The 15,295-nt window shown below is 51.6% G+C and overlaps 1 protein-coding gene across 5 annotated transcripts in view; it reads right to left on the bottom strand.

Moving 5' to 3' along the window:
• The window catches only part of Ptpru (protein tyrosine phosphatase, receptor type U), a 74,606-nt gene that overhangs the window by 9,919 nt on the left and 49,392 nt on the right, over positions 1-15,295 (bottom strand). For 2 of the 5 annotated variants that reach the window (XM_005353142.3, XM_005353144.3), the window contains 7 exons: positions 9,797-9,987; positions 9,348-9,423; positions 8,832-8,908; positions 2,120-2,156; positions 1,386-1,483; positions 1,180-1,296; positions 329-483 (listed from right to left, as the gene is read on the bottom strand). In XM_005353142.3, the coding sequence (XP_005353199.1) occupies positions 329-483; positions 1,180-1,296; positions 1,386-1,483; positions 2,120-2,156; positions 8,832-8,908; positions 9,348-9,423; positions 9,797-9,987 (751 nt within the window). Of the gene's footprint in view, positions 1-328; positions 484-1,179; positions 1,297-1,385; positions 1,484-2,119; positions 2,157-7,285; positions 7,304-8,831; positions 8,909-9,347; positions 9,424-9,796; positions 9,988-15,295 lie in introns of all 5 variants that reach the window. The other 3 variants (XM_026782048.1, XM_026782049.1, XM_005353145.3) reach the window with 3 other exon arrangements.

The following is a 15,295-nucleotide window of genomic DNA, read 5'->3' as shown; positions in this document are numbered from 1 at the left end:
CAGTCTAGCCAGAAGGCTGTAGGGCAAGGGAAATCGGCCATGTGGTATTTGGTGAGCTGGTGAGAATTCCTGCAAAGGAGCCAAGATAAGCTATAGGGGCTGTAGGCTTGCAGGTTTTAGTAATCCTCATTTCTGGTAAAGGGGTTCCGTGGGGTGCCAACCTCAGAGCCAAATCCCTCAGGATCTTGGGTGAGTCTTTCTTTTCTATCCTCTATCTCCAAACAAGCTGAACCCAAGTCTGGTTCTCTTTAGGGACCTTGAACCCGCCCCAGTCCAGCCCAGCTCCCCATACCCTGGCCGCTCTCCTTGGGATCCCCAGTGCTCCCACCTGCAGTGGATGACAATGGGGCCAGCATCCGGGGGAGTGGAAGCCTTCACACGCCGAATGAAGGCCAGCAGCCCCGTGGCATGGTAGGGGACGCCGTGCTCTGGCCACGCTGTGAAATGGAACTGGCGGACCTCGTGCCGGGTTGAGTAGCCTCTCTGGGAACCACAGTGGTGACAGTCAGTGCCAGCAGCACCCACCGGACACCTGCTGTGTGCCAGACTCTACTCTTTCCTCCTTGGCAAGGCAAGTATCCACATCCATTGTACAGGTGAGGAGGACCTGAAGGCCCGGGGCGGACCATCCCCTCTGCTGAGGCTGACTAGGGACACACTCTGGGGCGGACCATCCCTCTGCCGAGGCTGACTAGGGACACACTCTGGGTTTGGACTGAGTCTGCCAGATCCTAAAGCTATGCCATCCGGCATCCACCTCGTCCCTGGGCTGCCGTGTGACTCAGAACAGTCAGGCTTGCATAGCAAGCGCTTTTGCCCCCTGAGCCATCTTGCTAGCCTTCCTCTGAGGATTTTACCGAGTAATTACATGTCGACCTAGATCCTGGTACACAAGGAAACCCTCTGACCCTTGCTTTTCTCATCTGCCAAACAGGGCTGATGGTGAACGCGTGTCTCCACGGGGCTCAGACAACGCGTGCAAGAGGCTCAGCACAGTGCCTCACGCAGCAGGGAACACAGGACAGACATTACATCTTCATATCAGATGTTTACGGGACTCCAGCAGAAACAGTCACCATCCCATCCCTCGGCCATGCTTCCTTGCCCCTCCTTCCCCTATGCTTCCTAGACTCGGGCAATGTAGGCTCTACTACATGGACAGGCGTTGGGGAGACTCACCCGCTCCAGGGCAAAGGTGCGCACCACATACTCAGCCAGTGTCTCTGTCTTTACCAGCGTGATCTTGATGTCCCCATACATGTCTGAGTCCTCAGGCCAGTAGCGAGAGCACTTTACCTGTGACCCCCCACAGCACAGGGTTCAGCGAGCTCCGAGTCATCCATGAGGCCCACCCTGCCTCCAGCCCACCCCCCAGCCCCGCTTACCCTGCCCACCTCTACCAGCTTGGTGATCATGACGATGCTCGCACACTGTTCCTGCCACACCATGCGCCAGAAGTCGTAGATCATCTCGGGCTTCGGCCCTGAGGGCGCAGAGGATGCCTGTCCCTGAGCACGGTCCTTCCATGGCCAGCACACCATGATGCTCAGTGACAGACACTGTCCCTTGTTGGGATGCTCCCAAGACCCAACCCCAATGGGGACTTCTCATTCACCCCAATATACCCCACCAACCATGGCTTCATGCCTACGGGGCCCTGGGATGGGCAGGAGCAAGGCTGGAGAGCCTGGTGTGCTGAGTAAGAACTAATGAGCCATGTAGATGATAGACCCTCAGGGCATGGGCAGGAGAGGTGGACAGAGAAGCAGTAGCAGAAGAGAGACAAGACTAGAGGAGACCCAAGCGGCCAGCTGGACCAAGAGGCATGCTCCATGACAGTGGGTATAGCCCGAGTCCTTGCACATGCATTACCACAGAGGAAAACACAAACACACAACCAGGTTACGGGGTAGGGACTGAGCATCTCAGGAGGCACAGACAGGGTGGATAAGGGCTGTGGTTAGATGTAAAAGATCCAGGCAGGTAGTGGGGACAGAGAGACAGACAGATGGGGAGGCAGACGGGGGCAGGGGGATGCTGAGCAGGTCAGCAGGGAAGGCAGGCAGGCAGCGGACATTCCAGGTCACGAGAGGGCGCCACAGGCGGAGGGGCCAGGTACCTTGAGTGGCTATGAAGTGGTTTGACCTGTGGTAGCCCTGGAACAGGAGAATAGGGTGAAGTGAACGTCAAAGGAGCAGACCTCTGTCCCCTCAGACTGCCCCATCACCGTCCTTCCAGGAGCAGGGCATCCTCCAGAAACTCATGTCTCTAGATGAGGGTGACCTGGTCCTCATCCCAGTCCCAAAGATGAACGAAGCTAAGAGACACCAGGGTCTTGCCATGGAACCCTGTGGAGGGTGCTCCTCTGTGAGCCCAGGGAGTCTCCCACCCTCAAAGTGGGTTATCTGTTAATAACATGGCTGCCGTTCAGAGACAAATGAAGCGCCAGCTGCTGCTGCCCTGTTACCAGAAACATAATCCACCCTGGACCCCAGATATGGGAGAACCAGGGGTTGGCAGAATCCCCAGTTTCAGGCAGGGCATTCAGAATGGAGAGTACCCAGAGCTTGGGGGAGAAATCTTAAAGAGGACCTCAAATCGGAAGCAAAGGGCCCTTAGATACAGTTTTAAAATCTGTTTTACTGATGAGGAATTTTCCGGTGACCGATGGTTCCATACCATTCTAAATGCTGCTGTTTATCTTACATGAAAGAGAAGCCAAGAGCTACCTCACTCTCCATCACCAGAGACCTCAGGCCAAAGCATCAGTGAGCTGCGGTCCCAGAGTCATGGTGATGGTCCCATACCATCCTAAACACTACTGTCCGCTTTATAGGAAAGAAAAGCCGAGCACTCCCTCATCCTCCATCCCCAGAGCCCTCAGGCCAAGTAGCAAAGAGCTAAGGTTCCAAAGCCACAGTAGCCCCAACGTCCCTCACAAGAACGCACCTTTGTGGGACAAGAACCAGCCAGGAAGTCTGTGCAGACTGGGTTAAGTTTCCAAAGTAGAATGGCAGCAGGTGCAAGAGAGTCACCAAGCTCTGCCCTGACCCTCAACACAGCTCCTTGTGGACCCCCGAGCACTGAGAACCCAAAGGGCCCTAGTGCCTCCCTGCCAGGGTCCACATCCCAGCTGCCCTCAGACAAACACCCTTTCCTTCTCTGGCCCTCCATCTTCACTGCTATAAAGTAGATCATAACAAGATTTCCCTGCCAGGGATGTAAGGAGTACAAGCCATAATGAAGGTTAAGCGTTTGTCACCAGGCCAAGCACAAGGCAGGGCCAACAGCAGCTGTGATTATTAACCCTGCCTCAGAGGTCTCCAAAGGTCCAGATAGTGTTGATTTCAAAAACTGCTCGGTGGGTGTGTGGCACATGCCTTTAATCCCAGCACTCAGTAGGCAAAAGCAGGGGGGGGGGGGATAAAGAACAGCTGGGATGGGAGATGACCTCCAGAGGATTGGGGTGTAACGGACCTGGGTCCCTGTTGGCAGGTGCCAGCAAGTTCCAGCACTTATTAGTCGGTATAAATAACGAAGTAATGGAACTCAATTAAAACTGATCAACTGAGCTGAGGACGAGGCTCAGGGATAAACCATTTGCCTAGCATGTGGGAGACTCTGGATTCTCTACCGGCAAACACACAGACACACAGACACACACACACAAATACCACACTGATCCTAGTGACTGGATAGTATAAAATCCATGTCTGTCACTTCTCGAAGAGGAGAGAAGTTTGGCATTTTTGGTGCACAGAGACCCTGGGATATCGTCCCAGGCAGACTTGGGCTCCGAGGATGGGGGTGGATCTGGAAATGTGCATTTCCGGCCAGTTCCTTGGCAGTGCTCACACTGCAGAGCCTCAGACAGCATAGTGGCCAACAAGCCCTCTGCAACTGGAAGATGACAAGCAGACAGCCTCGTGGTTCCCCGGAGAAAAGCCAAAACCCCTTCAAAGTGAAAAACCTCTGGAGTACTCTGCCTACACTCCAGCAGCCTCCAGCAACCTCCAGCAGCCTCCCCACATCCTTTCCACTGTCTCTACAGCCAGTCAGAGGAACAGCAGAGCCGGAGGATGGGGAGGGCCCCTTCCCAGCTGACTCCACCTAGGAAGTAGTCAAGCTTGGGAACAGGTTACCCTGAACTGCCTGTACTGCTGCACCCAGCACAAACAGTTTGCCTAAGCTCCACCCCGACACAGGATCATCAGCAGAGTCAGCCAACCCTGCACCTCCACCCCCACCCCACCCTACCAGGGCCCAGCTCCCTGCCAGCATGTGAGCCTGAGTCAGTAAACTCTGCACCTCCACCCCCACCCCACCAGGCCCAGCTCCGTGCCAGCATTTGAGCCTGAGACAGTAAATAACAGAGGACTTGAACTCAACTAAACAGACTGACTGGGCCTGCTATAGCTGAACACGTACTTGCCTGGCATGGAAGAGGCCCTGGGATCCAGCCCCAGCATAAAAAGGAAGGAAACCTGATGGATTGCCCAGTGAGTGAATGGCCTACAGTTCAGCTCGGGGGCACTCTTTCCAGTCCTTTCCAGGATCCTATTCCTTCACTGTTGGAAAATTACATTTTGAAGAAAGTATGGCCCAGGGCCACCCAACCTACCTTGTCATGCAGGCCTATTAGTTTTGCTTTAATATTTATTTATCATTTATGCGTATGCCTGTGTGGCTGGATGAGTTTATGCAGGCACAGCAGAGGCCAGAGGAAGGCATCGGATTCCCTAGAACTAGAATCACAGTTGGTTGTGAGCCACCTGTGGGTTGATGGAAGTTGAACTCAGATCCTCTGCGAAAGCAGCCGGAGTCTTTAACCACAGAGCATCTCTCCGAGCCCCACACACCCTATCTGAAGCAAGTGTACAGGCACGCAACTCGAAATTTCTACATGGTCGTTTCTTTAAAAACATTACTACATTTTCATTTCCTTTGTGATCCCAGGGGAGAGTGTAGTTGCAGTGATGTATATGTGGTCAGGTGACCTGCAAGAGTCAGTTATCTCTCTCCCATGTGGGATCACCAGGCTGAGCGGCAGGCTTTCACCTGCTGAGCCATCTCACAGCCCTCGCTTCTTATGTAAGACATGTGCTACTACATAACCATTCTATACAAGGACACAGATAGAGATTTTGCGATGCCTATGCATATATGGATGCATATTCATATGTATAGGTTTAAGCACGTGTAGGTGGGGGGTTGCATATGCCAGGAAGGCACATGTGTGCATGTGTGTAGAATTCAGAAGACAACCTCAAGTACTATTATCAGAACAGCTGTCCATCTCCTTGGAGACAGGGTCTCTTTTTGGCCTGCTACATTGCAATTAGGCTAAACTGGCCAGGCAGCCCAAAAGATCCATCTGGCTCTACTTCCCCAGCGCTGGGATTACAACCTGAATCCCCACATGGGTTCTGGGACTTGAAGTCAGGTCTTCACACTTGCAAGGGAAGCATTTACCAACTCTGCCATGCCCAACCCCCCCCCCAAATACACATTTTAAATGACCATATCACCTTGCACACTTCGCTCTAGGGAGTGGCACTGGAGAGGTCTGGACCTCGTGCCGCACACAGGTGCTAGGATCATACATCTGCACGCTTGCTGGGGTCCGAGTGGGTGGTGATGCGGGACAGCGGAATGGTAACGCTAGCTTTGTGGCCTTACACACGTCACTTCACCTTTCTCAGATTCAACATTCTCATCCGCCAAATGACACTTTGCACTCTAGGTGCCTGGCACCTGGCAGGTGACATCGGCAACACCATCGTTCACTGGCATTTGAGGCAGCATGAAGCCCACTGGGACTTCTAAAGGTATTTCTTAGGAGTCTCACAAGAGATCCAAATGGGTGAGATTCAAAGGCAAATGTCTAACCCTAGGGAACCAGCGAGTCTAAGGCCAGTAAGGACCAATATTCATCATAACCCACAGGGGGCGCTAGGACCCCGCACATCTGCTGTCTTCTGTGAGCCTAATGGGCCTTTTACATTTGAGAATTTTACAAACCAACTGTGTGGCTGCACTCAAAATAAGGGGCACGGCTGGGATAATTGGCTGGCTCTGCCAAATGTGACTGGGGGAACCTCTCGCGTCTTATGTTAGTCTCTCTGTGTTGTCCGGAAGTCTGATAATGAACAGAATCCTAGCAATGATAATAAAAAAAAATGAAATATCTTTTTAAAGGAAGATAAAATGGAAAATGTACCCGCAAAATAGCGAAGAATACCAGTCATTAAATAGTATGAAATACAATCCTCACGCTCAGGAGGCCGAGGCAAAAGATGGCTGGGAATTTGATTCCAGCCTCCACTACACAGTAAGCTCCAAGCCAGTCTAGCTACAGAGTGAGACCCCATCTCGAAAAGCCAAAATTATTGATAATAACAATGACTATAAATACTATGAAAACAACTTAGTTTGAGACAGGTTAGCCTCAAACTTACTATGTAGCTCAGGATGGCCTTGAATTTCTTTGGTTTTTTTTCTGTTTATTTTTTGAGACAAGGTCTTTCTACACAGTCCTGGCTGTCCTGGAATTCACTATGTAGACCAACTCAGATATCCACTCGCCTCGGCCCCACAAGTGCTGGGATTAAAGAAGTGAACCACCACGCCCAGTTTTCACCTGATGCTGGGTCTCAAACCCCAGGTTTGAGCATTCCACTAACTGAGCCTTTGTTTCAATTCTCCAAAGAGCAAACGACATTATAATGTTTAAACTGATATTCAAACTGATTTTTTTAAAAAGCACATTTGAATTGAGGCTAACTGGAGGGCAAACTGATAGTGGTTGAGTTTTAAGCAAACTGACCACAAAGGGTTTGAACACTAGGGAGCTTAAGGAGGACTGGCCAGGCCTGTCTGCCGCCTGGGCTGCTCGGTGGGGGAAGGGGAGGGCAGCGACAAGTCTCGGGGCAGTTTCTCCACTACATACACCAGGAGGAGCTCTGCAGAAGAGCAGAACAGGTGACGCTCACAGGAAATGGCTAGATAGGGGGACAGAGGTGACAGTAGTGACCAGCACCCCAACATAGCTGTCCTTGTTGAGAGAGCAAAAGGTGGCAAGGAATGTCTCCCAGTAGGAAGACAGTCTTTAACCGTGGCAGCCCCTGGCAAGCTGCTGGAATGGGTGGCTGGTGTTCAGTGCCAGGAGAGGGGAAGGAGGGGGAGAGAGAAAGAGAGAGACAGCCAACCAGAGCCTGTGAGAGAGCCCAGGACACAGCCAGTCCACCAGACAGGAAGAGGAGAAGGAGAGGGAAGAGATACTTACTTGTCGGTTTATCCGAATCTTAATGATTCCAGTGAGGGAAAAGAACAAAGCAAAAGAGACAGATGTTAGGCCAGAGGTGGATGGAGGTGGGCGGGGCACAGGAGAGGCCAGAAAGGGTGACATGAGCTGGCAGGCAGAACAGAGACAGGAGGCCAGGACTTGGGTGGAGAGAGGCATGGGTATGTCCCTGTCAGGGCCCGAGAGAAACCAACCAGGTGGAACCCAATGAGAAAGATCCACTGTCTCCAAGCTGCCCACGCCTGTGAGCCAGGACCGTGCTGGGAGGCAGGGAGACAGCGAAGGGTTCTGGGAAGCAAGCGGTGGCACATTCAGCTCCAGGAGGAAGGTGGAAGGAGAGGAGAGTCATCTCTAGAGGTCCTGACGACCTCAACCCTGGTACACTGCGGCTTCCTCCTGGGCCTTTCTTTGCCTTCACTGATCATCCCCGAGTGTCCCTCCCCTTCCTCTGAGGCCACACGGCTTCCTCCACAGTCTATACAACCAGACCTGGCTCTGCCGCTAACTGGCTCTGTGACACTTTTCTTCCTGCCTATGCTTTTCCAGCTAATCTGAAATGAATTTCCTTCGATGTTAATCTGTTTCCCCCCTACTAGAATCTCTGTATCATAAAAAAAGAAAAAGCAGTGGTCACGTGATCTCATTTCTATCCCTGGTGCCCAGGTGCTCAAAATACATTTCCTACACAATTAAAGAAAGCTCTTCAAAGCTCAGCTTGCTGCATGAAGTGCAGTCAAGTCCCTGGGCCTTGCCCGAGCCCCATCACCACCCCCCATGCACACCTGCGAAGTCTGCCCTCTCTTGGCTCATTCCTCCCATCCACCCAGATCCAAGAGTTGTCAAGGCCGCCAAATGGTCAGCATCGGAGGCTGCAGAGACAGCCCAGCTGGGGCTTCAGTCCTTTCTTTACCACTCTAGCTATGTGTCCTACAACCAGTAGCTTCACCTCTCTGGGCTCCAGCTTCTTTCCCTGTAAGGGGAGGTCATGCATGATAGGGTGATAAGGTTACATGAAATTCGAGAGTGTATGTAAAGTGCTCATCACCATGCCTGGCACACAGTATGTGCTCAGTAAACACGCCTCCTTACATGTGAAGCACCACTGTCATCAAAGCCAAAACATTTGAACAACTTCCTGATGGCCCTGGGAGACAGCCAGAGTCCTTAGCCTGCCAGATAAGGTCTTTGTAATCTCACTCTGCATAACCTCTTCTGCTTAGGGATGGGAATCATGAGAATCCCACCTCCAAGCTCTCGGCCCCTTGTTGAGGCAGCTCTTCCCCCTCTCTCAGCCTCCCTGTCTGCCCCAGACCTTGTTCTACCTCCCCACGGGCCTGCATAGCCCTCAGGATGCTTTCCCACAGGCCGCCACCCACTCTCAGCTCCCCATCTCTGAGTTCCCTGGCACCAAATGCACCTCAGCCATTCAGACCCCTGTTTAGTCTCTGGTAGGTTTGTGCCCTGCATGGACAGTGAGTCTGGAGGGGACAGGGACAGGTAAGCAGAAAGAGCCGGCTCAGGCACTCACGTCTATGTAGTTGGCAGAGATGTAGTCGGCATCTGGGTCTCCCAGCATCGGGTTAAGTTTCACTCGGTGACGGTCATCTGCGAACAGAGTGGCAGAGCAGGGCTGTGTCAGGAAGCCTGGAGTTTGTAGGTAGAGGGGGGGAGGTCCCTTGAAGGTTAGGGGAAATACCCAGGCATGACTGCCAGGTGACCTTTATAACGGGCTCAGAGCTGACCAGGAAGCTCTGGGCACCACCGAGGGTTTCAGTCTGGGTGTGGAGTTAAGGAAAATTAGCAGCAATTAGCTGTGCAAACTTGAGCCAAGTTCTCAACCTCCCAAACCTCTGTTCCTTCATCTTTAAGAGAGGCCCTTACTGTGACAGGGAAGTGACAGAGACAGTGGTGTGAGGCCCTCATACACAAAGGCCAGAGCCCTTATGTCTCTGCGGACAGGACTCCCAGAGCATACTCTGGCGACTCTCCTCCTTCCACACTTCCTCTTGTCTTTGTGGGCCCCAGTCCCTTCCCAGGGACTCACAGGCAGACACTGTCTCCTGCCGGCTGCTCTTGAGCTTGTCTTTCTTCTTGGTGGCATCCCAGCCTTCAAAGAAGCTCTGCCAATGGGAAAATGGTAGTCAGTGGGGGAGAGAGACCCCAAGACTTTTGGGACCCCTCCCCACAAGGGGAATGACGGAGGCAGGGTGGGGGCGGGGCACCATAAAGGATAGGTTCAAAACACAGGAGTGTGTGGGGAAGGGAAACTGGGCCAAAGGGAGGGCAGAGTTCACAGAGTTTAGGATACAGAACCCTGAGTCTGACCTGAGAGAAAAGAGAAAAGAGAGGAAAGATTGAACGTTGAAGATTAAGGGTGAGACTAAGCGTAAGTGCGTAAGGCTGAGCTGGGGACTGACAAAGGAAGGGTCCAACAGGGCTGGACTGAGAAAAGCCAAGTGAGGATCCACAGTGAGGAGAACGGGCCGGGACCACCTCATATTCCTGCTTGAAGCCATAGCCCTCCGCTGTCTTCATCTGGTTGATATGTTGCAGAAGGTCAGCCACCCGTACTGCGGGGTGCAGCTGTCCTGTGTGATACGGGGAGCCCTTCCGGCCACATGGGCGCCGAGGGGAGCCCCCCAGGAGGCTGCTGGCCTCGGTGACCCCACTGCTTCGCTGGTCTCCTGTAGCCAAAGGAAGGGAAATGGACTCTCACATATATGCAAACCCAGCCTGGAAGCCTCTAGATGGACTCGGGCAGGGTGGAGGCAAGGGAGCACAGTCAACATGGAGGGGGGCCGGATTGTTCTTTAGAGTCAAGCTTCACGAGGCTACCCTGCATGAGGCCCTGCAAGCCCTTCCCTTCGGTATCTCTGATTTCCCATGTACAATATAAGCAGGACAGCTGAAGCAACCCATACGGTCCTCATGACTGTATTACCCTGTGACCCGGTGACATTTCACACCACCCTGCCAGGTCTCGCTGTTTGACCTGCACGGGCAGCATTAGCACAGCCCTGGACGTGCCTTCCTCTTCCAGGGAACAATCTGGAACCACGGCAACTCCCAGCAATTACCCCCATTCAAAGCCGAGCAAAGCAAAATTAGCTTGCGCAGCCACCCCCTCCACCGACAACGCCAGGCACCTGAATAGAGTGTTTCTCCTGTGCCAGCATTTCCATTGTCAGCCAGTGCAGTGGCCCAGACAAGGGGGCCCCATGGACCCCAGACCCTGCCAGACAGACACCCCCCCTCCAGCTCTTAGAATCAGTATCCTCAAGGCCATCCCACCCTGGTTCCAGGGATCATATCTGAGACTGTGGAAAGCAGCCGTAGTTTCTCCTGCCTGACTCACTGGCTCCTATCTCCTCTCAGGAAAGGCTGCGTGGCTGCCTCAGTACCCTTCCTCCCTACCTTTTATGCCTGGAGAACTCAAGCCTCTCTTCCAGGTCTCAGCCAAAACGATCCCCTAACTGGCCTATGTTCCTCCTTAGTGAATCATAGAGGAGATGAATACAAGATGCTCAGGCCACCTCCCCAGACACCAGAGCTTGCTATGCCAAGGTTTGAAAGCTGCCTCTGAGTAGGAACTCAAGGCCATGCAGGGTCTTCCTACTTCACTGTTCTGCTCTCAGCAGGCCCAGGCCTAAAGAGTGCCCAGTCTAACAGAGAGCTGTCTCCCGTAGTTAATCCTGAGATCCGGTTGCTTACAGCTGAACTGGTCAGTGACTTGCTTATCGTGTAGTCAGACGCTCCATGCCCTTAACCACACAGATGGGGAAGCTGGGGTCCACGAGGCAAGACAGGGCTCATGTCACAGTGGTAAGTACAGGAATGATTCAAGATAGCTGAGTAGGTAAAGTGCTCCCCATACAAGCATGAATGAGAACTTGGGTTCAGATCCCAAGCACCTAAGAGCTGGGCACAGTGGTAGACACCTTTAAGCCCAACACCCGGAAAGCAGAAACAGATGTGTCCTGGGGACTTGCGAGCCTGCTAGTCTAGCTCAATCCAGCAGCTCCGAGTTCACAGAAACCCTGTCTCACAAGATAAGATGGAGATGCGGAAGACATCCCAAAAACCTCTGCAGGCACATGAGCCTGCAAAGATGTGGATGCACACACACACACACACACGCACGCACGCACACACACACATATACATACATGCACACATGCATGCACACATGAACACGTATACATGTGTATGCACATGTGACTGCTTATACGCATGTGCATGCACATGTGAACACATGTACATATTCAGGTTCTCATGAACATACACACATAAGAACATGTACACACACACACGAACATGTACACACACATACGAACATGTACACACACATACGAACGTGTACACACACATAAGAACATGAACATACACACATACGAACATGTACACACACATATGAACATGTACACACATACATACGAACATGTACGCACACACACAAGCACAAATTAGATAAAGAGAGGAGGTCTGTGCTTAAAGGAGTCTGCGCAGTTCTGATATAAACAAAAACAAGTAGATTTATGCCTAGTGAGACCTCTCAGGGCTTCCGGCATGTCGGTGTGCATTTGAAATATCCGAGAGATGAATGGAAGAAGGCTGCTTCGCATCTCTCGCCATGAAGGGCTCTTTGTGTTTTATAGTCACATCCTCGGGGGCTGCAGTACAGTGTGGGTGGAGACTGACGGAAAGCTCTGGAGCCAGGCAGATCTCAGATCAAATCCCAGCTCTGCATATGACCTGGGGGACGCTATTTAGTCTGCCTAAACTTCCACTTTTACATGTCAACAGAAGTAAACACTGATGCTGCTAAACGTTTGCTGCTGTAAATGTTAAATAATAAGACGACGCGCGAGAGGCACCCAGAGCCTGGCACAGCCACCCACAGTAATCGCTGGCATCACTTCCAGGAAAGGGAGTCCCCAAGTCCCCCAAAGCCAGGGCAGCTGGCTGACTGAATGCTTGGTCCTTCTCCACTGTAAGATACTGGTCCAGCCTGAAAAGCCAGTTCCAAGAAGCAGCCACAACTACACAAGGTGAAGACATGCAAGAATTCAAGAAGGGCTACTGGGGCTAAGGAGATGGCTCTGCAGGCAAAACACTTGCTACACGAACCATGTGGACCTGAGTTCAATCCCCAGCGCTCAAGTGAAAGAAACAGTCTAGTCTAGTTTGAACTATAGTCAGTGAGAGACCGGTCTCAGGTGGTGAGCAACACCCGAGACAGTGACACTTGATGTCAACTTCTGGCATCCAAATGCATACACACACACACAAATACACACATACATGTACACACACACAAGTACACACATACCACACAATACATGCATACACAAAGGGTTTCTGCTGGTTCGATGAACTCAGAGCCATCAGGAGACCGGGAGCTCAGAGGTTTGCTTCGGACACAGAGTCAACGCCTCACAAAGTGATCACCGGGTAGAAAGAGAATCAAACAAGAGTGACAGGAGATTGCATGCTTATCCCACAGATCCCGATCAGCCCCCATGATCAGCAGACACGTAGGTGTAGTCAATTTCTGATGAGCAAGAACCAGGCCAGGCAGCTCACAGCCGAGCCCAAGAACAGTGTGAGATATTCTGCAGATGAGACCAGCGGGAAAGGGTGAGGTCATATGGCATGACCTGGTTTCCTGGACTCAGAGAAGCCAGGTCCCCATTCCCTTAACTATGGGATCTGAGAAGCACTTCATACCTCATTCCAAGTTCCGCCCCAAGGACCAACCTGCTCACCCGAAGGCAGGTCATCGTTCCCCAGGGACTGGGGAGATGACCCTGCTTCCTTCCTGGTGGCATGAGTTCTACTCCACTGCACCCTTCTCACACCGAGGGACAAAACCCACCAAAACCATGAGTGAAAGAGAAACCAATCCTCCCTGAAGCAACTTGTATCGGGGCACTGAAAAGATCTAAAGGATGCCACATGGTTTTCTGCTGTCAACCAAAATTGGGTCTCTGATATTTGGAAAGGAGAAGGAAGGGGAGGTTGAGCCAACAGGTCAGGAGTAGACAAAGCTTGAGAGAGTTCTAAGACCCAGTTCCAGTCCGGACACACGGCTTTCCAGACACTGCAACCTGGCCTTCACTGTGTCCAGTCTCCCCTCCCCACCACGAACCAAGTCCCGCATTTTCCACCAGCACTCGGCTGCAAGGCCTGTGCCCCCTGTGGTGGTCTGAGTGAAAATGACCCCCATAGGCCCGTCAGGGGTCCCACTATTAGATGTGGCCTCATTGCAGTAGGTGTCGCCTCGTTGGAATAGGTGTGCCCTTTTTGGAGGAAGTATGTCACTTGGGGTGAGCTTTGAGGTTTCAGAAGTTTGGGCCAGGCCCAGTGGCTCACTCGCTCTTCCTACCGCCTGCCAATCCAGATACAGAACTCTCAGCTACCTCACCAGCACCTCTGCCTGCACGCGCCATGCTCCCTTCCATGACAGCAATAGGCTAACCTCCAAACTGTAAGCCAGCCCCGATGAAATGTTTTCCTGCCGTGGTCATCGTGTCTCTTCACAGCAAAAGAAAGCCTACCTAAGACACCACCCTACCTCAGCACCCACTCTCCCAGCGCCCACCAAGCATGTCCAGCCCAGTGGGACACAGCCCTCGTCCCTCCTATGCCCACCTCTATACACTTGCATCTGCTGCTCCTCATCCTCCTCACTGCTGACTGTCTAAATCCTTCTATGATTGAGTCCCATGCAGCACATATGCGCATCAGCCATTCAGAAAGAAGTGTGCCCAAACCATGGCTCTGCCGCCTGACTATGTAACGTGGACAAGGGATATCCCCTCTCTGAGCCTCTTTTTCCTCATTTTTTTGCTTGACTGTTTGCTTGTTTTGGTCTTGAGATAGGTCTCAGGTAGCTCAGGCTGGCCTCAAAGTCCTTATATGCCAAGGATGGCTCCTGCTTTCACCACTCAAATGCTGGGGTTACAGGCATGAATCCCCGTGCCCTATGTGTGTGATGCTTGTGATGTAGCCCAGCGATGGCTTCCTTCAGGTGACCATGCTGCCCACTGAGCCACATCCCCAGCCCTCCTCCTCCTCATTCTTTTTTCTTTTCTTTTTTCTTTCTTTCTTTCTTTCTTTCTTTCTTTCTTTCTTTCTTTCTTTCTTTTTATAAAATGAAGACTGGTGATCACCACTGAGCAATGTAAAAGGGTGAGAATTCAAGGAGGAAAACTACAAAAAGGGAATAAGTGCATGTCGAGCTTGAAAACGCACATGAAACGGACAAATTCCCTGAAAAATGTAACACCAATTGCATCATTTTCTGATATATGTGTGATATTTTTATAGACATAGCAAAAAAAGATCAAAAGTGACTCAAAAATAGAAAGTCTGAAAGCCTGGCTCCTTTAAAGAAGTTGATTATGAGTTTCAAATCTTGGGCTGGGGAGATGACTCAGTGGGTCAAGGTACTCGTCACTGACTCTGCTGACCTCAGTTCAAACCCCGAGACAGGCACAGCAAAGGGAGAGGCCCAACTCTCATGAGCTGTCCGCTGACCCCACACATACACACACAGTGGCACTCACGTACCTACACACATACACTTATATGCAGAGAAAATATGTAAATAAGAATATATTAATAACTTCTCAAAACTTTTGGTAGCACTAATTCTTTTGAACACTCACATGGTAGTAGTGGCCCCGATCTCCAAAGCTCACATGGTGGTGGCCCTGGTCTCCACCTCCCACCCCACCTTTTCCCATGGCACTCAGCAGCAAGGTCTGTGTCAATCCCAACTCAATATCCATTTATTTTTAAGAATCTTAAAGGTCTTTATGTATCTATTTTGTGTTGTTGTTTGTTGTCTTGTTGTTGTTGCTTTTTGCTGTTGTTATTTTTTTTTTGATTTTTGGTTTTTTTGTTTGTTTGTTTGTTTGTTTTTCTGAGACAGGGTTTCTCTGTGCAGTCTTGACTGTCCTGGAACTCACTCTGTAGACCAGGTGGGCT

This window comes from Microtus ochrogaster, chromosome 10, assembly GCF_000317375.1.
Source record: "Microtus ochrogaster isolate Prairie Vole_2 chromosome 10, MicOch1.0, whole genome shotgun sequence".
NCBI lineage: Eukaryota > Metazoa > Chordata > Mammalia > Rodentia > Cricetidae > Microtus > Microtus ochrogaster.
This window is presented reverse-complemented; position numbering and strand designations above follow the sequence as displayed.